This window comes from Erpetoichthys calabaricus, chromosome 18 (assembly GCF_900747795.2).
Source record: "Erpetoichthys calabaricus chromosome 18, fErpCal1.3, whole genome shotgun sequence".
NCBI classification, from domain to species: domain Eukaryota; kingdom Metazoa; phylum Chordata; class Cladistia; order Polypteriformes; family Polypteridae; genus Erpetoichthys; species Erpetoichthys calabaricus.
Window position 1 is genome coordinate 26,261,631 of NC_041411.2, and position 22,151 is coordinate 26,283,781.

At 44.5% G+C, this 22,151-nt stretch overlaps 1 protein-coding gene across 1 annotated transcript in view; it reads left to right on the forward strand.

Annotated features, from left to right (window-relative positions):
- sema3bl (sema domain, immunoglobulin domain (Ig), short basic domain, secreted, (semaphorin) 3bl) overlaps positions 1–15,984 on the forward strand; it is a 93,072-nt gene extending 77,088 nt beyond the window's left edge. Inside the window, exons 6-16 of the mRNA XM_028824222.2 lie at positions 841–957; positions 2,775–2,917; positions 8,173–8,287; positions 8,377–8,446; positions 9,053–9,197; positions 11,079–11,310; positions 11,534–11,625; positions 11,722–11,763; positions 11,877–12,102; positions 13,930–14,063; positions 14,622–15,984. Coding sequence (XP_028680055.1) covers positions 841–957; positions 2,775–2,917; positions 8,173–8,287; positions 8,377–8,446; positions 9,053–9,197; positions 11,079–11,310; positions 11,534–11,625; positions 11,722–11,763; positions 11,877–12,102; positions 13,930–14,063; positions 14,622–15,089 — 1,784 coding nt within the window. The 3' untranslated portion in view covers positions 15,090–15,984. The remainder of the gene's footprint in view (positions 1–840; positions 958–2,774; positions 2,918–8,172; positions 8,288–8,376; positions 8,447–9,052; positions 9,198–11,078; positions 11,311–11,533; positions 11,626–11,721; positions 11,764–11,876; positions 12,103–13,929; positions 14,064–14,621) is intronic.
- Positions 15,985–22,151: the final 6,167 nt, after the last annotated feature.

The following is a 22,151-nucleotide window of genomic DNA, read 5'->3' on the forward strand; positions in this document are numbered from 1 at the left end:
ATTTATTTAACTTTTTTAGTGTCTTTGCAAACTGTTTTTTTTTTGTCCCATCAATAAACCGTTTTTTAACGGATTGATTTGTACACATTAAACACAGGTTTGAAGGAGACGGTGTAAATTGAGTTAAAATGAAAGCAAAATACTGAAGTACTACACCTTCAAAGAGCAGGCTGCACCAAACTGATGACATATATATATATTATTTTCCTTGTTCATGTATCCATTTTATCCATCCAGAGTAACAGCGAAGCTGGAGCCTACCCCAGCAAAACATCAGACAAAAGGCAAGAACAATCCTAGGCCAGAGGCCTGCACTTGTGTCTTTTCCAAGTTCCAAGGTCTTACAAGTCTGGGTATTCATCTGCTTCATGCCTTCTTAATTTCTTGGTACCTCTGCCAGCTCCTCATCATGTTGGTATAAATCCAGGCATACCTCTGCAGAACATCCACTCTTGTGTCTCTCATTGTTTACCGTCTTGATTTAGTTAAATGATGAGTGAATTTCTAATTTCGCTGGTGTTTGGAGATGATTTCAGCCGTACATTTCCTCAGATCAAAATCAAATGGATGTCGCAAGCTGTTAATACTCGGGTGAATTTAGCAAAAATTTCAAAAGCTCACTTTTGTAAATCAGGAGGTAAAGAGTGTGTGTGTTATGTTAATTGGCAATGTTGAATTGGGCCTGCGATTAACAGAACTAGTTATCGCCTTTGCATGCAGTTCTGCTGGGATAGGCCCACAACCAGAACTGGATGAATAGGATAAAATATGAAGGGAGTGAGAACTTGGTGGGCTGAGTGAGGTTTGCTCTTCAGTTGTTCTGTTTGACTTCCCTGGCAGGAGGAGAGCTTTACACAGGCCTCACTGCAGACTTCCTGGGACGGGACCCCGTGATCTTCCGCAGTCTGGGCAGCCGCTCTGCCATGAGGACGGAGACAGACCAGCGTGTGCTGCATGGTGAGTGACCCCCGAGAGTGTGTGTGCCACAGTGTCTGTGTGTGTGGGTGTGTGTCATGGAGGGATACTCTGGAACTGATGGCTAAGAAATGTTAATTCCAGATGGCTTTGGATGTGAAACTCAATTTGTTTTTTTTGTTTTTTGTTGCCAGAAAATTTAGCTTTTATGTTGGGGAAAAAAAATCATTTTCAGTATGAGAAAGGCTGTAATCTCAAGATGTACTAATATGTCTGAAGCCAAAACACATGTGTGGCCAGAGGATCTGGCTTGTTAAGTCTTGAAGGGCTGCTGTACTTCAACTGCTTTTGAGGGTTTCACACAGGGGTGCTGACTGTGATCAATGAGGGGTGTGTGTTAACATTTGCCAATGCAGACAAGAAGAGAAGTGCAGAGGTGGGACGTGTCAGGCAGCCACTGAGCGACCACTGTGAGGACAACATGCTCAGCCCGTGTATGAGTTCTTGTAAAGCCTGTTTCTGAGTCTGAGTCATTATTTTCAAGGTGCCTTTCTTGCCTCCAACATCATTTCATACTTTGTGTCTTTACTCTCTCAGTGTGCACCTTTACTCCTCCTCTTGCATCTCACATTCACTTCTCCCCTTTTGTGACACCACCAAAGCCAAATTGACCAGTCAGGCCAAAGCCAGACTGACCAGTCAGACTGGACTGGCCACAAAGACCTTATTGTTTTATTATACAGGGAGATTCACTCGAAAGAGGTCCCGAATATTCTCTTGTAACTCACGTTAGGATAAAGCAATCAGAACCAAAAAAATATGCTATATACCTTGACGTATGTGTAATCGATTGCATTACATGCGATGCTGGAAGTGATTTACGTTTTCTGCCAGAAACATTTCGACGTGGCGCACCATGTTCCTGAACATATCAGCAAGCATCCCAGGGGGAATAGCAGCAAATTCACGCTGGATGTTTTCATTCAGATCTTCCACAGTGTGACGCTTGTTCTGATTAGACTTTTCCTTTGAGCAGACCCCAAAGGAAGAAGTCTGGTGGTGTCAGATCCGGTGACTGTGGTGGCCAAAGCCCCTTTGAAATTACCCTGATGCCGAAGAAGGACTCAATTTCTGCCATGCTCCTTGCCGATGTGTGACATGTTGCTCCATCTTGCTGGAAGTAACCTTCCGTTAACTCACGATCATCCAGTTGATTCTGACATTGCTTAAATGAATTGGTGACCAATAGGTTTGCACCACAAAGACACAATGCTCAATACAGTATACCACCATCCTGATGAGAAGTTAAGTGACTGAGTGAAGGGGTATGGGCGGTATGTACCGGGAAGTTGCAAACGGAGGTTAAACGTCATGACAGCTGTCAGGCGCCTACCGCTTGTTCGAAGCTCCATATACTGAGGAGGACATTGTATGTTGTTTTGTTCAGATTGCTTCGTCCTAGCGAGAGTTATTACAGAATATTCGGGACCTCTTTTGAGTGAATCTCCCTGCATCATAGATTTAGATTGGTTTGTCTATAACTTCAGGTTAAATGTTCCAAAAACGTTCCAGAAGTTTGCAGAGCAATTCATGAACTTTAATGTAATGTTAGGTTTTATGTGGGAACACAAACAGGTGTGGGGCCTGTGATGGACTGGTGCTCCCATCTGAGTCGTTTCCCACTGACGCTGCCGAGATTGACTCAAGTCCCCATCATCGCTTAATTGAATTGTGTCTGAGGGTGGCATGTTATGTTATTCCTCCCCGTACACGTTTACATGGTCCTCGTTGACGGATGAGCTTCTACATTCACTCTCTAATATCTAAAAGCGAACACTTCCCACATCTGATGCTTGCAGATCCCAAGTTTGTGGCAGTCCATCTGATCCCGGACAATGATGACCGTGACAACGACAAGGTCTATTTCTTCTTCACGGAGAAAGCCATGGAGGCTGGCAAGGAGTCTGGTGCCATCTACAGCCGGGTGGGCCGAGTCTGTGCGGTAAGTCCTCTGACCACATCTCCTGTGTAATTGTTGTTTGAGTGTGCATTTGTGTGTGGGGTGATGTTCTAGCAGGAATGGAATACATGACCTTGAACTGTATTTAATGTTCATTTGAAAAATGGTTTTCTAAATACAGCTAAACAAACTTTAAGGAAATCAAACTTCCTTTAAGGGGTGTGTGTCCTTGGTGTTGCTCTGAAATGGAACAGAGGGGTTAATTTTGAGATCTGATTGTCTAGAGTGCCATGCTGGAAGTGGTACAAATTGTCACTCTGACGGCAGGGCAGAGATGTTCATTCTGACTTTAGGGGGTCACTCCTGAGAGGCATTTTTTGGGCTTAAATGAAGAATTTGACATTGGAAGATGTGCCCAAGGGTCATCCTCAGGGTCACTGTGGGAGGCTTGAGTGTCATTGTTGAGGTTGGGCCAAGGAGCTCAATGTGAGTTGTCAGGTTCATGTGTCACTTCAATTTTTGACCTGGTTCTGAACATTTTCTCACTTGTTTTGGTCTTTTGGTAATTTAATTTTATTCTTCTATATTTTCTCCAGTTGTTTTTTTTTTGAAGTAAGGTCATTGCATGGTCTCAGGTTGCACGTTTTTAGTCTGTGTAGGATTTTCCTTTTGTCGGTATCAACCGTACATGTGTCAGTTGATGGCATGTTGTCGACATCTTGTTCAAGAGAAAGAGCTCTTCTTTACGTTATGCAAGATGAAGGGAACACTCTCCTGAACTATCGAAATTATTGATTACAGTTCCTGGTTTGACAGATATAAGGAAGTTCATTGAATCAATTAACCCTTTCTGTTTTATCGTTAAGACTTTAGTGTTCTGTACTCAAAATGCTGCCACCAGTGAAAGATAAACTATCAGTGATTTTGTCGTTTTTATGGAAATTCATTCTCATTGGTCACAGGGATGGAAATGTGTATCTTAGATGCCATTCTTAGTGCCATCCAGAGTGATTCTGGGAAGTTAACTTTGGGAGTAAGCGTTGTCCTTGTGGTGGAGAGCAAATGTTTGACAGCAAGGTCAAAAAGAGAGTGGATTTAGGGTACATCTGAAATGTCAGATTTAAACTAAAACAAAATCATGTTTTAATATACTAAAGTGGATTCAGAAAGTATTTAAGCCCCTACACTTTTGGCACACTTTTTTGCAATATAGATTTAATTTCAAATGGATACATTTGCCTTTTTCGCCAGTGAATCTGCACTCAATAACCCACAATGACAAAGTGAAATCTTGTTTTTAGAAAGGTTTCCAGATCTGTTAAAAATCAAAAACTGAAATCTCTCATTCTTAGAAGTATTTAGACCCTTTGCTGCTGGCACTCTAAATTGTGTTCATGTTATATCCTTTATCTTTAACTCTCCTCGAGATGTGTCCAGAATGTGTTTGGAGTCCATCTGTGGCAAATTACATTGATAGGACATCATTTAGGAAGGCACACGCCTGTGTATAGGAGCTCCTACAATTCAAACTGCATGTCAGGACAAAAAACAAAGTCCTGAAGGCCAAGAAACTCCCTGTAGACCTCCATAATAGATCAGGGCAGGGTTATCAAGCCATTCCTAATACTGTGAATGTTCCTAGGAGTACAGTGATCTCAATAATTGTGAAATGGAAGAAGTTTGGAGTCAAGGCCTCTTCCTACAATTGACCATCCAGCCTAAATGAGGAACCAGGCAAGAAGGGCTATTTGGTTCCTGTTCAGGGAGATGGCCAGGATCCCAGTGACCACTCTACTTGTCAGCTGAGATGGGAGAATCTCTTGGGAAGGACAACCACCTCGATGGCAATCCATCAATCAGGCATTTATGGTTAGGTGACTGGATTGAAGCCGCTCTGGAGTAAATAGCATATGACAGTGTAAAAGGGAGAAGAGGGAAAAGAGTTTCTGGGACTGATGACACAAAAACTCAACTCTTTGGGGAGAACTCAAAGCATAGTGCATGGTGAAGACTAGGCACGGCTCATCACCTGCCTAATACCATCCCTATAGGGATGGATGCAGCCAAACACCAAGAGGTCCTTGAAGAAAACCTGCCCCAGAGTGCAAGTGATCTCTGACTGGGGCAACAGTTCACCCTTCAGCATGGCAATGACCTAGAGAATAAAACCAAGACAGCCCTGAAGTGACTTTGGGACAAGTCCCTGTCTGTCCTTAAGCCCAAACATGAAACTCACAAAACATCAGTGCAGAGAACTGATGATGGTGGTTTACATTCAGGCTAACAGAGCTTGCCAGGAAGAATGGAATAAACTTCACAAATCCAAATGCGCAAAACTTACTCAAGAAGACGGGAAGCTGTAATTACTGCCAAAGGGGCTTCTACAAAGTACTGCATTAAGGGTCTTAATTCTTGTTTGAATGAGAGGTTTCAGTGCTTGATTTTTAATAAATTTGTAAACTTTTCCGAAAACATGTTTGCACTTTGTCATTAAGCGTTATGAAATGTAGATTGAAGTTGAAAAATGGCTCATTTATCCATTTAATTTTAAATCCACAACACAGTAAAGTGTGCAGAAAGTGAAGGGGTCTGAATATGTTCCGATTTCTGTGTCAGTGTGTGTGTGTGAGGGGGCCCTGCGATAGACTGACGCCTTGTCCAGGGCTGTTTTCTGTCTTGAACCCGGTGCCAATTGTATTACGTTATTATGCTGTGTTTCATTATGGCTCTGTGTCATGTTAAATTATATTATAACATTTCTCACAAACAGCACTAGCTCAGTATAGTATGAAAGTAAACAAGAGTATGACATGATGCTTGCAGTGGTGCTAATCTTCATTGATTAATGGGCTGATTTGGCCTCCCTAATATGAATTTTTCCTATGCACTGAACCATGGCATCTTCATCCCCATCCCTGGCAGCGAGATGAGATTGCAGCCCTTTCACTTCTGACAGACTTGGAGTTGACAGGCCCTTCCTTCACTTTCTGATGCACGTGACTTTGTTTTCCCAGCTGTTTCCACATAGGAAGCAGGTGTCTCCCTGAAGTCACAGCTGTCTGTGCATCTCCTCCTTGGAGTGGCCTGTTTAGACGTCACAGACCTCTGAGTGACTGCAGCAGAAGACCTGGCCTGTGATGAAATGGCTTTCTGGCACCAGTGCTTTTCTAATTTCCACCCATTGCTGTTTCCTGATCACGTCTTGTTCTTAGCTGCGATTCTTCCAATCAGTCAGCGTCCTCTGCAGGGGAAACTTTGAAGCTTTAGTGCTAGCAGGTGGCCGGGAATGCACTATAACAGAACACTAGCCTCCTTTCATTTGTAGAGGGGGCTCTGGCACTGGTTGTACACCTGGACATGTGGTCTTGTGGAAGAGAAGAACAGTAACACTCGCCACCACTGCGAATATCGGTGGTAAAGCCATTTGGGATTGATCTAACCTCAAAGGTGCTATATAAAGTAAATATTGGGTAATTTCCAGGTGATGTGATGGTCCAGCGAATTGCATTTTTGCCTCACTACACATGCGCCACATGTTTTTGAACTGATTTTCCTTTGAGGTCTTTGGTTTTTGAAGACACATATTTAATCAAAATGGTGAATCTAAAATAGTGGCTGTGCACAAGTATGTCCTCTGATGGACTAATGACCTATCCGGGCACTGACCTCACATGAGTCTGATCAGGACTAAGGCAGTTGACAAAATGAACAGAGGAATAAATGGCTATGTGACTTCTAGGGGGATCTCAAGAAGCTCCGTTCTTAGTGTGTTTCCTCTCCTTAAGGACAAGCCTTACCAGTCAAAGCCTATAGACATGTCCATTTATCAGAGCTGGCCTTCAATTACAGAAATGTGTATAACTAAGTTTGTTTGAAGAAGCCTTATCTGAATCGGACCTTGTCTTTTTTTAAAATCCTAATCTGGTGTGTCCCTGGTGGAGTCACTTCCTCCTTCATGTCAGATGTCAATCAGGCATTCTACTTCTGGAGTCCTACTTTTAGGCTGGCCCTGTATCATGTGGCTGGATATGATGTGTGCACCCTTGTGTGGCAGGTCCCCCTTTAAGTGTGTCCATCTTTAAATGTTTTTGGTCCCCTCCTGGAAGAGAGAACAACACATCTTTGGACATCTACTGTCCTACTGTTTTAACCAGGCTCCGGGCCTGGATCACTTAGTGAGTAGGAATGAACTTTGACAGCCAGAAATCACTGCCAAATTCAGCTGGCCCACTGATGAGGATGGCCAGACATTTAGCTGTATTGTCCCTCTTGCTGTGGTGTGCGCTAAGTGGCTCTCCACTGTGGTTAGTATGCACTTAAAACTTACCTCCTGCTGCTCTGTACATTAATTCTTCAATTTAATTAACTGATTCTGTTCAAATTGAGAGTGCGGGGGGTTAAAGGCATTGGACACAAGGCAGGAACCATCTCTGGTTGGGCTACCAGTCCATGTCAAGGTATGCGAACGTTGGCTCTGATTCATCCTGTGCTGATTTAGGCAGAACGGAAAATCTTTGGCATATGGGGAATAATTGGAGTACCCTGAGAAAACTAATAGAGACACAAGAAGAATGCACTGTATAAACTCCACCGGATTTGAAGTCAAGGCTCTAAATTCAACGCAACCAGGCTCTTGATATGCAGGTTTGGAAAATGGATGGATGGCTGGATGGACGTATGTCTCTATATATGTGAGACCCTGTTCCCCCACTGCCATCTTGCTTTCTCCATGTTGATCTTCTGTGGTGAGAGCACAACAGAGACTATCTTGGCCCTTCATTTAAAGCAGATCCTCATACTTTAGCACACTCCTATTGGTCAGACAACTAAACAGATACTTTTTCTCTCTCCTTAGATGGGACAGAGCAAAGTTTGTGGGTGTGTTTGCCAAACATGCATGACATTCAGTGGAGATGGCAGAGATTTGTGCTCATTATTGTGTTTCCTGGGGTTCCTCTTTTCTGCTTTTGCTTACCAATCTTCTGATTCTGTCCATTGTTTTAAGCTCTCTATACAGTAGAAGTCATTTCAGATGAGACAATCAGTATCCCTGCGTGTGTCCTGCATGTGCCCTGTAGTGTTGTTCTGCTATCCTATTCAGTTTTGTTTTCTTTGTTATGACCGGCTAGGATGTCATTCTTCAGGTCAGAAAGTCCAGGGCTTCTTACAGCTCCTGGTGTTTTGCTGATATTTGGCTCAATGGAAATGTCACCTTAATGCAAGTGAGGTTTTGTAAGGGCTGCCATGTTCCCATCCCTTCCTTAATTAAGACATGCATCTTATTTTATGCCTTTCAGAATGATGCAGGAGGCCAGAGAGTGCTGGTGAACAAGTGGAGCACATTCATCAAGGCCCGACTGGTGTGCTCAGTCCCAGGGCCTCATGGGATAGATACTCACTTTGATGAGCTGGGTAAGAGGAACGTAAGGGGAAGGAGTGGGTGGGTTTGTGACCTGCCATCAGATTTCATTGAATGACAATCTGACTTGTCTGCTTTTTAGAGGATGTCTTTCTGTTGAGGACCAAGGATGAGAAAAACCCAGAGGTCTATGCACTTTTTAGCACCATAAGGTAAGCGTAAAGCTGAGCTGCTTTATGAACTCAGCACCAGCATATAAGGCTGCCTTTTATTTTTTAGAATGAGATAAATGAGCTAAGAACGGGCCCGGCTGACAGAGTTTGATCGCACTCCACTGATGAATTGTCTGACTGCAGACTTAGGGTGGCATCAATTTGGAGTCTTCATATAGTGGGTTGTATTCTAAACACAGATTCTCTGGATAATAGTCAAGAAGTGAATGGAGACTCTAGCATGTGAAACAACTGAAGTGTGCTCGCTGGTGGCAAGTGTATTGACTACCTAAAACTGCCATCCTGAAGCAGCAGAGAGATAGTTAAAAAAATAAAAACTTAAAAAACACACTCCTGGGGTGAGTCTGAGGACTTTGGTCAACACCAAGATCCCAGTCCAGGCCTAGGAGGCACACTGTTGCATGGCTGTCCAGTGGTAAGGGCTTGTCTCAGGGAGCACAAATGAAGAGAGCTATGGAAGTGCCCATCAGCCACTCTACGACATGGCAAAGGCAAAAGTGCACTTCTCTGTAGCCCACCATCCTGGTCATTCTGAAATGTTGTCAAAAGTTTTCTACTCTGATTTTCTTTTCCGTTATTTTTCAGCAATGTATTCAAAGGCTTCGCTGTCTGTGTGTACCGCATGGCTGACATACGTGAGGCTTTCAATGGCCCTTTCTCACATAAAGAGGGTCCCAATCACCAATGGAGCCCCTTTGAGGGCAGGGTTCCTTACCCACGGCCTGGTGTGGTGAGTTGATTTTTGGTAGCCTGCCATTCTTCCCTGTTCACTCTCTTTTAATCGTTTGTATGGTTCTGTCTGTGACATGCAAACACCCTACATGTGATATAATGTTCAACTTGTCTTCTTGTCTAGTTATGCAAGCTTTTTGGGGACCCCGCCTATTTTGGCCCTGTAGACCTGAAACCCCCTCCTTTTGTAGGATGTTTTGGAATATATTTTTTACATAAAATGACACCCTTTTGATAAAGAGTATTACAACCAATAGGTGTCATCAGCAAAAATTATCAGAAGGACTTGAGGTTGTGCAGGCCACAGTTTCCCCCCCAATGGTATACAAAGGGTCAAACTTAATACTTTTCACAAAACATTTAAAAAATGGGCATAGTTAATATAGGTATGTGGAGTGTCCCGTTATGCTATTTCAAGGTTGTTGATCATAAATATAATATATCCCAGACTGAAGCGGGGCTGCTCCTTTTATACTACTGTACACCCAGGAGTACTTCTGGTGTCCCAGAGCTGTGGCTTGGAAGCACCTCTGGGTTAAGTTGGAGCCCAACCCATCAAGATTCGCCCATTCTGTCAATGATCCCTGGCGTTACCCACACAACCCAATAGGGCTGAGTTGGTAGACTCTAATTCCCAAGATGACCTGTGGGAAACCATGGCAATGCCGCAATCCAAGAGAGCTGCCATCTAGTTTTCTGGGGGAAACAATGCCCTGCATAAACTGTCTCACCCTGTCCTTCCATACTGTGGGAATCCCGGCTGGGCAAGGTTCCCAGTATAGCTTTGGCTATATAATATATAATATATATACACACACAGTATGCACACATCTGCACTAACACACTTAAATGCAAGCAAAACCTCAAAAGCACTCCTCCATATGCACATTCATACAGACAAGCAGTACAAGGACTTGCAGACATTCTCAAACACTCAAATGCCTCACTGGAAGGAGAAGCTGGGTAGAGTACCATCACTTCGGACCCACGCCACATTAGTGCACTACCAAGCTGGCACACATATTGGTGACTTTTCTTTTGTGGCACTCCACAAGGTTTATATTTAATGGCTTAGAAAACATAGGAAGGCTGTGGAGCACGTCCTTTGAGCAGACATCTGGAACTGAGCTGTTGTGAGTGATGTCAAGATGACAAATGACTAGCCTTGGTGAGCCAGAAAGTGACAGTGCAGGGTGACATTTGGGTATTGATGAGGATTGAGATGGGCACCAATGAGGAAACACCTGCATTACAGATTGCAAACCCTGAGAAAGAAGAGGCAGAGCCAAAAACAAGTCCTTGGAGAGCACCAATGAAGCCGGCTAATGAACAGAGCATGAACGAGATGCAGGCAATGAAGCCTTTCAGGCCCCATTGGAAATGATAGTAGTTAGCACAGAGTAGTCAGAGAAACAACAACAACAACAAAATCCCCTTTGAAATCCCAAGAAACTCTGTCTTTTGTTGCATTTTGTATTACATGCCACAGATGTGCTGTGTGCTGTCCGACCCCACGTCTGCATTCCCAATCAGGTAACAATGGGTTAAATTTGTATTGCATTAACTGTAAAGTGTTGACACTGTTTCACAGTTGGGGGTCCAATTAAGGGCTACATCTGCAGTAAATTATTAGATTTGCGGGGGGGGGGGGGGTGCCATTTGCCTAAGTGTCCCCCCAGGACACAGTCATCACTTTGACAGCTGGCCACTGCTCCAGTCTTCCAGTAGATTACTTATGCAGATTGTTTTCCTCTGCCTCATGCCTAATTTGGGATGTCTCTTGTGCAAGCCCTCCAGTTACTTAATGACATTTCATTTTTATGTAATTTCATCTTGGCTCATCCTGTGCCAGGTCAAACAATCTGCTTTGCCTTTACAGTGTCCCAGCAAGATCACCAACCAGCCAGGTCGACAATTTGGAAGCACCAAGGACTACCCAGATGCTGTCTTGCACTTTGCCCGAAGTCACCCTCTCATGCACCAGCCTGTGTACCCTGCACTGGGGCGGCCCATCCTTGTCAAGACCAATGTGGAGTACCAGCTGCGTCAGATGGTAGTGGATCGAGTGGAAGCAGAGGATGGCCAGTATGATGTCATGTTTATTGGCACAGGTGAGGTCACTTGTGAGAAGATAATTGGCTCACTGAGACTCCAGGAATCATAGGCCTTGTGATTGCCAACTTGCATGATTTACCTCCAGTATGAGATTCTTCATTTGTCCACAGTCATGAAGACTAATAATCAAGCCTGCCTCTCTGTATTTATTCCCCATGTTCCTGCTGTTAATGTATTCTAACTCCAACCTTGTTTCTCTAATCCACTCATGATCACCAGACGTGGGCTCAGTGCTGAAAATGATCACCTTGCACCGTGACAACTCTGACCAGCTGGAGGAGGTCACCCTAGAGGAGATGCAGGTCTTCAAGGTAAAGGAAGGACCAAACATGCAAAGCCTCTAGAAGGTAGACATCAGTGTAGGCAGAATTCACTCACTTCTCTCTTTCTATCCCATCCCATTCCAGGACCCAATGCCCATCACCTCCATGGAGATCTCGGTCAAGAGGGTAAGTAGAATGCCAGATGCTGACATCTTTTTGTGCCCAGGGCACTGCTGGGTTTGTGTTAGAGTTTCCTGTTGACCCTAAATCAAGTGCTATTCATCTTGGCTCTTTTTCAGCAAACTCTGTATGTTGGTTCCTCGGTTGGTGTGGCCCAGGTGAGGCTGCACCGGTGCGAGACCTATGGAAAGGCCTGTGCTGAGTGCTGCCTGGCAAGGGACCCTTATTGTGCCTGGGATGGGGTCTCCTGTACGCGCTACCAGCCCTACAACAAGAGACGGTTCCGTCGGCAGGATATACGTTCTGGGAACCCCGTACATCAGTGCCTGGATCAGAACCAAAGTGGTAAGGAGTGGCAATCATTGTGGGTGAAAAAAAATCTGAGGAAGCAGAGTTAACAGCTGACATGTAGTCTGCAAATGGGAAATGGGTACAGGTGGCCACAGGGTAAAATGTGGGTACAGATAGGCATGAAGCAGGGTAGGTACAGAAGAACATGGGGGTACATGGAGACATAAAGCAAAGTGCAGGTGTAGAAGAACATGGCATGAAGTACAGGTGTTGACAGGCACAGGAGAGAAATGCAAGAACGGGCAGGCATGGGGTGAGGTGTGAGTGCAGGATGAATAGAATGGAGAGCACGTTCAGGTGAACACTGGTATGAAGCAAAGGGCAGGATATGGGAGAGGGCAGGACAAAGTGGGACATGAGGTAAAGTGAGAATGGACATGAGATAAAGAATGGGTTAGAGGCAACTAAAGAGATAGAGCATGAACTACGGAAAGAATCTGCAATGGGGGGTCTTCAGTGGGGCTTGGGGGTGTTGTGTTTACATTTTTAACAGCTGTATTCAAAGGTGATTCCGAGTTGATTTAAAATTGATACAAGTCACAATGCTTTAGGGTTAGGGTTAGGATTTAATATCTGAAATCAGAAGTCCATCACAAAATGGACTTGAATAAATATCTACCGACAGTAACAGTAACAATTACTAATGCTGTCCTCCACTGTTCTTCTACCATATTCTGAACAGCAGCATGTGCTCAAGAAATCATACTTTGTTCTGTTTCACTGTGGTGTAGTCCAATTGCACCCGCTAATGATATGGTAACGTTAGCTTTTCCCAGATGTAGTGTCATCAATCATGTCAGAGTTACTGTCACATGTACACAGTGCAATGGAATTGCTGTCTGCACCTTTGATCGACACACACCTGTCACCACTGTCCTTGTCCGGTGGTCTGAATCTCACATTGTAGGTTATGTAAAATAACAAAAGTATGATGGGCAGTAATGAGCAAAAATGATGAGTTGTCGTTCTCATACGATTTCATGAAATTGATGTTAAAATTTGTGTTGCCTGTGATTTTGCAACTGCAAAACTCACTAAAAAGAATATTTGGTCATTTTTAAATTTGGTTAGTGGTGGAAATCCAGAAACATTGATCTTCAAGGGTTTGGCAGCACTGTACACCCCTTTGGACATGTAAATTCATTCAAAAAGGGTCAGAATGAAAATAAATGGAGACAAGTGTCATTTGGAATTTCAACATGGCTAAACACAAAGATGGTGACATAAAATGACTTCCTGCTAGAGTAAAGATGTAATCCAAAGTAGTAGCTGCAGTGTTAGATGAGATCCTGCTTTTGCAAGCGATATTTAAACATTGTGCGTGATATGATAATCGAGTCCTCCCATCAGCCCCTGCACTCTCCTTCTGCATGATGGGAGTTGTAGTCCCTGCATTGTAGGTTGCAGATGATATGAAAATATAAGGGGAAAAGGGTTTTTATATATACTGTACTCAACACGTTTCTTTCTGGGTCAATAACGCAAATTTTTTCGCCATTCCAGTGTAAGGGTCACCTGAGCTTTTTCCCAATAAAAGCTACTACTTTTTTGCATGCGATCTTCGTGTTTCTTTCTTAACTTCCTGTGTATTCCCTGTTGACTTTGATTTCTGGTTAGTGCTTTGGGCTCGGTTGATCATCTTTCTGACATTTGATTTTGACCTTCTCATCGGTTCTTGAACTTCATCTTTTCTCTCTGTACTTTTTTCCTAAAATAAATTACCTAACTACCTCCAGTCAGAACAGTCAGTAGGGTGAGAGTGATGTAGGCCTGGGTAAAGTGCCCATAAAGGAAGACATAAGTACACTTTCTGCCCCACAGTTGAAGACCTGGACACCCTTGAGGAGAAGACCGTGTTTGGAACAGAAAACAACAGCACCTTCCTGGAGTGTGTGCCCAAGTCGCCACAGGCGAGCATCAGCTGGTTCATACAGAAGGATGACCTCAAGGAGGAGGTGAGAAGTGGCAGGGTTTACTTTTTCCAAAGAGGCTTTGAGTCCAGTAGGTACGTTAACTGAAAATAAGAAAGTTCAAATTCTTCCACTGACTAAAACATTCTTCATATTGAGTCCTCCTGAGTAGGCCATGTGACCCAATGTGGCCTATCAATGAAATCCCAATTTGTTATCCCACTTCCATGGTGCCCTCTGACCTTATGAACCTCAGACCCCAATCCACATATATAGTAAAGTTGGGATTTCTCAGTAGGCCGTCCAATATCCACATTCCCCTTCACCAGTCTGGCCCTTCTGAGTTGTGGGTGCACAACACTGGCCTGATGGAGTGAAGCTGATAGGCTTCCAGTTCAGAGCCTCCACCACCCTGAGGATATGTGCTCCCTAGTCTGCCCCTTCTTATTCATTGGTGTGGTCCTTCAGACCACAGGGTAAAAGGATTGAGTGCCCCTTTGTGTCTGTATTTGTCTTTACCTTCTTATTCCAAGAGTTCCATCCTCAGGTAAGTGTGCTCAGGGTCCACAATCGACTTCATCCCATTCTTGTCATCTCCTCCAGGTGAAGACCGATGACCGGGTGATCTCCACTGAGCGCGGCTTGCTCTTCAGGAAACTCTTCCGCCAGGATGAGGGCAGCTATGTGTGCCAGTCCCGAGAACATGGCTTCACTCAGACGCTACAGCGGATCTCTCTGGAGGTGCTACGTGGAGAAAACCTGGGGGAGTTACTCGGGAAGGAGAACATCCCCGAAGAGGAGATAGGGGCAGGGTATCGTCCACCTCCTTGCCACACTGCCCGAGGAGGCCCCACTCGGTCATGGTTCAAGGACATCATGCAGTTGATTGGCCCTTCCAACTTGCCTCGGGTGGAGGAGTACTGCGAGCGCGTCTGGTGCAACGAAAAGCAACGGCGCAAACACAAGGCCATGCAGAACAAGTACAAGCTGGCACAGGAGAGTGTGCGCAAAGTACGTGCCAAAAGCTTGATTGAGAGAAACCGCACGCCCCGCTCCACCAGGGACACGTAGGCTCCGGAGGCCAGCCTCCTGTGAGAGGCACTGCCCGGCGCAGGACACTTGGGACGCTTTCCTCTAATTGACAGACAAGACTTCCACGAGTACTCACTCTCGCTCACCCCAGACTCCAGCATGGCTTTCGCTGTACAAAAGAACGGGGTGGGGATGTGGGGCAGTTGGTGTTCTGGAAGCAAAGCCAACATGAAAGACAACCCAGGCATGCACTGCACTTCACACATTCAATGGAAGAATGAGACAACAGAGCACAAGCTCAGCTTCGCCTTCAGCCCACAGAACAGTCAGGTCATAGCAGATGTTCACTCTACAGTGATGATGACACCTCAGTGCCATCATGGTGTGATTAGGGGCTTTGCAGGTGCAATTTACAGTGGACTCTTCTGTGAAATACGCTCTTTTTAATTATGATGGCCTTGTCACATAACTGCACTCCATAATAGGCTGGTGTTGGGGGCTTGGAGTATAAAACTTAAAAATACTTGCAGTGGGGCATAGAGATGTGGCTGTAATTGTTTCTAGTCAACATCATTATCAGGAAAGGAGGACACTAATTTAAACCAATGGCTGAGGAGAATGCTAATTATTAACCCTGATAAATTTTAGGGGAGAGTAACTCCTTAAACAGCAAATATGTAAGGGGGGCTCATGTTTATCCGGATTAGTTGCTCACAGGCATGGGGGATTTTCATCTTCATTAAAAGCCTGGTGGGGAAGGGTCAAAATTTGGATTGTACCCTTGGTCAGCTTATGTGGGAGGCATTTATGTCCACTCCACCTGGTGGAGTCTCTCAGCTGTTTCTGAAAAGTTCTGGGTGAACAGGAGTATCCATGTATTCCATGGTGACTGCTGGCTGTCTGACCCAATGTGCCTGACCACGTCTAAGGCAAAAGGGGAGTCCCAATTGTGTGTCTTACCAGACAAGATGGCTGTCCCTTTCTCTTATATCTACAGATGAGCAGAAACAAGCAAGTTTTGCGGAACTGATGGTAAAATTCATTTACAATTGTAGAGGGTAAAAGCTCTTTGGGGTTTTAAAGGGATTTTAATTGGGTGGAAAACATGGAATACTGCTCCCCGAGGCCTCATTCACACATCTGTGCAAAGCACACTGGTCAGATCGATTCTTTTCATGTCTGTTGTTCACATCACGGCGGAGGAGAGTACGTTTTATAAAAATATGACATGCTACATGTTTACCACAGGAAGACGCACTGCAACACGCCATCATGCACAGTACTGGGCTTTAACACTCACTGCATTGAAAGTCGCTGCTGCCCAAAGCCCCTCCCTCGCTGTTACCTAGCAACTGCCAATCCTAGTTGAGCATGCACAGGCTTCCGGTGATTTCTACATTGAAATACCAAATGACATGCAGATTTAAGGCATGAAAATGTTTCCCGAGAGACGCTAAACATCTTTCTTCTTGTGTGGATGGCACAATTTTGCTAGAAGTGAAGCTAGAATTTTGCAGGCAAGAAACCGAGGACTCACTGCACATTCATTTTGTGTGAATTGTTTCAGTGATAACTAGTTATTGCTATGCCCACAAGAGTGGCAGAGTTCTGTTTGAGTGACCCATTGCTGTATTACTGGAGTGACCCAGCAGTCTTCCAGTGAAGCCCTCTGGAGTGCCAAAGAAGCTCAGCCAAACGTGCCTTCTGTTTTATAAGTTTATCAGGTGAACAGGAGTATCCGTGTATTCCATGGAGACTGCAGGCTGTCTGCTCCAATGTGGTTACTGAGATCAACGGCGATATATTCCAACCCCTAATGAAATGGCGTTTTTGACCGCTGATAATGAATCGTTTCAAAGACGTTCTCCACAGTGGGCAAATCTGATAGGGCAAATGGAGAAATGTCATGTGATCAGTCCCCCGTCATCTCATCCTCACTGTCAGGACGAGCCTTTCTAACGTCTCTGCATCAGCTGACAAATACTGCACGTCCAAATACTTGACTATTTCGCTCTGTCTTTTCTGGCAGGACTCCTGCTCAATATTTTCCCAAGGCTTTGGCAACCTCATACTCATTTGTGAGCTTTTTAAAGCAGTTCTCCTTCATCGTCTGTCCTCACAAAGACGTCCAATTTTTCTTTCAGCAATCTGTTTTACTTTTGCTCCACAGCAAAATGAGCCAAGAAGAAATATTTACAAGTTTCTGGTGCTTCGGTGCGGATGATAAACTTTTAGAAAATGATCTGAAAGCACTAATATGGACGAAAGACTTAAAACGACAACAACGTTTTCAAATTTATCTGTGTGGGCGAAGCCTAAGTGTCCTCTTTTTAGTCACTGCAGTGACCCTTTCTGTGTAGATCGGAGTGACCTTTTTTCTATAAAAGGAGGCTACAAGAGAGAAGGGACCCCCCCTGTTCAACTTGGGAGACCCGCTCAAGTGGCCACAAAGGAAGACACCCTAATGATCCATTTGTCTATGAGGGATATTCATTCCTGTGACCCCTTTTTGTATTTAAGTAGCAGCATCAAAGTGACTCCCTTCTCTAACAAGGAAGCCACTGGAGTGACCATTGGAATAGCCTACTATTGTGACCCCTCTCTCCATTAGGGAGACCCCAAGAGGCCACTACGGGAGGGCATCAAAATGACTAATCGCTTTACCAGAGGGAAGCCCAATGGAGTCGCCATCATGATTTCTCTAACTGGAGTGACCCCTTGGTGTTCCAAGACCTCTTCTTATGCCAGTGTGGCCTCCTTTCCCTCACTGGACAGCAGACTGTAGTGACAATTCTCTGCTAGGGAAGCAGAGTGACCTCTACTGTCTACTAGGGATATCCACCAGAGTGAGTACGTGTTCTAGTAGGGAAGCCTGCCATAATGACCCCCTTGATCTACTAGCCTTTCACCCCCTGATTTGTAACCACTTCCTAGGTTAGAGTTCAAGTAGCAGCATCCCCCCTGTCTGAAGTTAGAAGGCGCCATATTTGATTCAGTGATACTTCATGTCTGACCAGGCCTCCTGATGGCAGAACTAAAGAACCACCCCCTGAAAAGCGTGCGTAATTTAATGTATTTATATTCTATTTAATGACCTCTCTTGTGCATGTACTGGAGTAAACTATTTTTATAAAACTTGTTTTATTGTTGTGTTTTAGCACAGCTGGGGGTTTAATTTTTTTCCCTTGATGGAATCTTTATTTTTACGATAACATTTGATGTTTTGTTTTCTCTTTTAATCCACTAATTAAACATTCTGTCCACATGAAATTCAATCCAAGTGCATTACTGGTGCATTTTTCTTCTGGATGGTTTTGGGAAAGGAACACAAAAAGGGAAAGGTTGACAGAAAGCTGGACGTCCAATGCTTAGTAACTCCCGGCCAAAAAGAAGCCCAGCCCTGAGTGTGGCAGGGGGACCTTTAGTGGGCACACAGCTGGTGCCGCCCCTTCGGTGGCCTCCTCATCGGCAGATGTTGATCACAATATCGCAGTCAAACAGCTGGATCTTATTTTCACATCTCGCCCTCCCTTTGGCCCCCCTGCCCACTACACCTGCAGGGTTTCGTCGTCTCACACAGGGGAGCGTGGGATACTACTTTATTTCTTTTAGCGGTGTTGATAGAGGGTCTGTCATCACCAAGCCATGTGGCAGATGAGGACCAGGCAAACAGCTTTAGAGTACAGGCCCTGCTGCCCTGTCTCATGCCACCCCACTGATCTGATGAATGCCGCAAAACTTCTCCTGTGCAACTGCATGTTCAGCTGGTGGATGGCATTCAGCAAACGTGCTGAAAAACAGAAACGCAAACAAAATGTTTGACCCAAGTCTGTAAGACGCCACCTTGTCGGAGTAGACTTTCTGCTTTCGAAACCCAGGAGGCTGTTTTCAAAGAGTGTGTCTGAGAGGGCAAGTATGAAAATAAAATAAACAGTGGAGCTGGACAAGTGGGCAAAGCAGGAGCAAGATCAACAGTGGGCATGCAGTTGGCACATAGCTGAGTGTATAGATAACGCCTGTCAAGTGGAGGTTATAGACACATTATAGACTATAGAAGTATAGACAAATGGAGTAAATGACTAAGTAATGTGGTGGAGGGGAGGACCTTCAGTACCTTGGTGTTATTTTAGACAGGAATAGGATGGACAAGCTTGTTGAGATGAATGGCCTGTTCTCATCACGATTGTTTCTAATATTCTAACTCACAGACCAAAGCAGCTGATTTCTGAGTGAGGCAGGGCACCATCAGTCACACCCGAGTGGGCACACAGCTGTCCCTCAGTGTACCCTCAGGGTGCCACATACCTGTACCTGATCTCATTGGCATTGTGAGTGGTAGGTCTGAGAACTCGGAGCTGAATCTCGCTGACCTCATGTGGCTGGAGGTCTCCTCACAGCTACTCTCCCTTTGTGTCTCACATGCCCTACCTGACCTCATGGCTATGAGTTTGATGTCTCATCTGGTAGAAACTTACACTGGGGGGCTGGGAGCCATAGCCAAAAAAGCAGAAAAGTGCCCCTAATCGCTCTGGGTTAATTGCTCAACTACATCCTTCCTGAAATCGAAGAGCTGACAAACTTCACTAAAGACTCTGAGCCCTCGGGCAGCCATTAGAGCATCAACATGCAGCCAAGATGTGGCCGTTGCGGCGGGCTGCAGTATCCAGTGGCAAACTAGTTGCACTTTAGTAGTAGTAGTAGTAGTGCCTCCATGACTGAAAGATTGAAAACATGGATCAAATAAAAAAACAACATTAAAGCAATGAAGGTAATAACAGGAAGACCTTCAGGGTATCCTACAGCATTACAGCACATGAGTATACAGTTGAACTGAAGTGAGCAGACCTTGACCAGGCCGTAACTAGCAGATTAACTGATCAAAAGCCCCAGCCTCGCCTCATACAATAAACGTAGATCTCGAACAGGCCAGTACAAAATGACAGACTGAACCAGGCCTTAAAGTACACAAGTGGGTCATTACTTGATCATACAGTATGCACAATGACTGGATTTGTATCAGCCCAGATGGTAACTGTTAAGGGCAAAGAATGAAGCCCAAAGATTATTGTGAGTGGTTGCTACTGGACTCAAGCAAACCAGGGCTCAGGTGCTAGAAGGGAATGTGGAAAATGCTAATGTCCCAAATTCATGTTTAATAGTCTTTTTAATCCCACTGCGGCTTTTTTCCAGTGATCAGTCTCTCACTCGCCTTTCCTACTGCATCATCATCTCCTACCAGGTAAACTGGAATGACTAGTGACGAATCCGCCCTGACCATCAGTATGAGGTCTCCATAACTGAAGACCAAGTAAGGACACAACTGAGGAAGCTACACAAAGCAAAAGCTGTGGGACCAGATGGAGTCAGTCCTCGAGTCCTTAAGGCCTGTGCTGACCAACTTTGTGGCATCCTGTCCCCTCTTCATGTCACCTATTCAGAATGTCCCTATGGCTGCAGAAAGTGTGGCTGCTGTGGAAAACACCCGGAATTGTAATTTTGCTCCTTTTTAGCCATTCTGGTGTGTGTTCAGACTAAAGTGTGGATGTATATGTATTTATTTATCTAACTATCAAATATTTGCATACACGCTGATGTTTTTTGGAAGTAATAAGTGGATAGGATTGGCGAGCTTTGTTGGGCTGAATGGCCTGTTCTCGTCTAGAGTGTTCTAATGTTCTGTAAAAAGCCAGATTTCCACTGGGGTCAAAGGTCTATCTATCTATCTATCTATCTATCTATCTATCTATCTATCTATCTATCTGTCTGTCTGTCTGTCTGTCTGTCTGTCTGTCTGTCTGTCTGTCTGTCTGTCTAAAAGATCAGGAGATGATCACAAGAGAGTGCAGTCAAAACTTGCCAGAATCAAAACCAGACAAAGAAAAAGGAAATCAATGTGTTAAGTGCAAGGGGTAATAGCAAGAGCAAATGAACTGTCAAAATCAGAAGAACCTGCCACTAGGTCTACTTGATTAAAAAAATAAATATCACTAAGAAACTTTTTCAGAGTTACTTTTATCCACCAAAGGATAATGACATTACAATCATCCCCACCTTTAAACTGGAAGTAACCCGACATCAGGTGCATTGGTGCCTAAAGAGGATGTCACAGTAAACAAAAAAATGAGATGTTTATTTAAGTCAAAGTCTTCAACTTTAATTTTAAACATTAAATCTTATCTGTGATGTTCAGCACATCTGCAAAATGGATCAAACTAGACAAGATAATATTTCTAACAAAGAAAAACATAAATGGACTTCTGTCATGACAGTAACTAGACGGACATCTCCTGAGCTGTAAATCAAGCAGCCAGGCTATTTCAGCATGTGCATCTCAATTGCCATCAATAAATATCTCAACATCAACGCAACACCCTCAATACTGAAAGCAGAAATGCAAACGAATATTCATCATGTTCTAATGTTTGTTTTTTATAATAATAACGATGACTAAGCAGTCTACCATTGACTGCGTACTGGCACTGAGGGTTCTCATGGAGTACAAATGCAAGTATCATCAAAGTTTCTTTGCAGCCTTTGTTGATTTTCAGAAAACGTTCCACTCAATTGATCGAGCTGCTTTGGGGGACCTCCTGAGACTTTGCTGGATACCTGTACACTGTTACTGTGAGTGCTGTGCAGAGTGGAGGCAGAACCTCTGTGTTTTTCCCAGTTGATTCTGGGGTTCATCAGAGGTGTGTTCTTGCTCCTACTCTGTTCAATGCTTGCATGGCTGTGGAGCATCTGTTGATGAAGAGAGATTCACTGATCTTGACTTTGCTGACGATGCTGTGATCTTTGTGGAGTCAATGGAGGCTCTGATTGGGGTGCTCGAGAGACTGAGCGAGGAATCTGAGTGTCTGGGCTTGCGAGTGTCCTGGATAAAAACCAAGATCCAGGCCTTTAATGACCTCTTGGGCACAACCATCAGCAATGTGTCTGTTTGCGGAGAGAGTGCTGACCTTGTTGAGAGGTTTACTTACCTGGGCAGTGACATTCATGTCTCTGGTGACTCTTCCTATGAAGTCAGTAGACGGATTGGGAGAGCATGGGGGGGTCATGAGGTCGCTGGAAAGGGGTGTGTGGCGCTCCTGATATCTATTC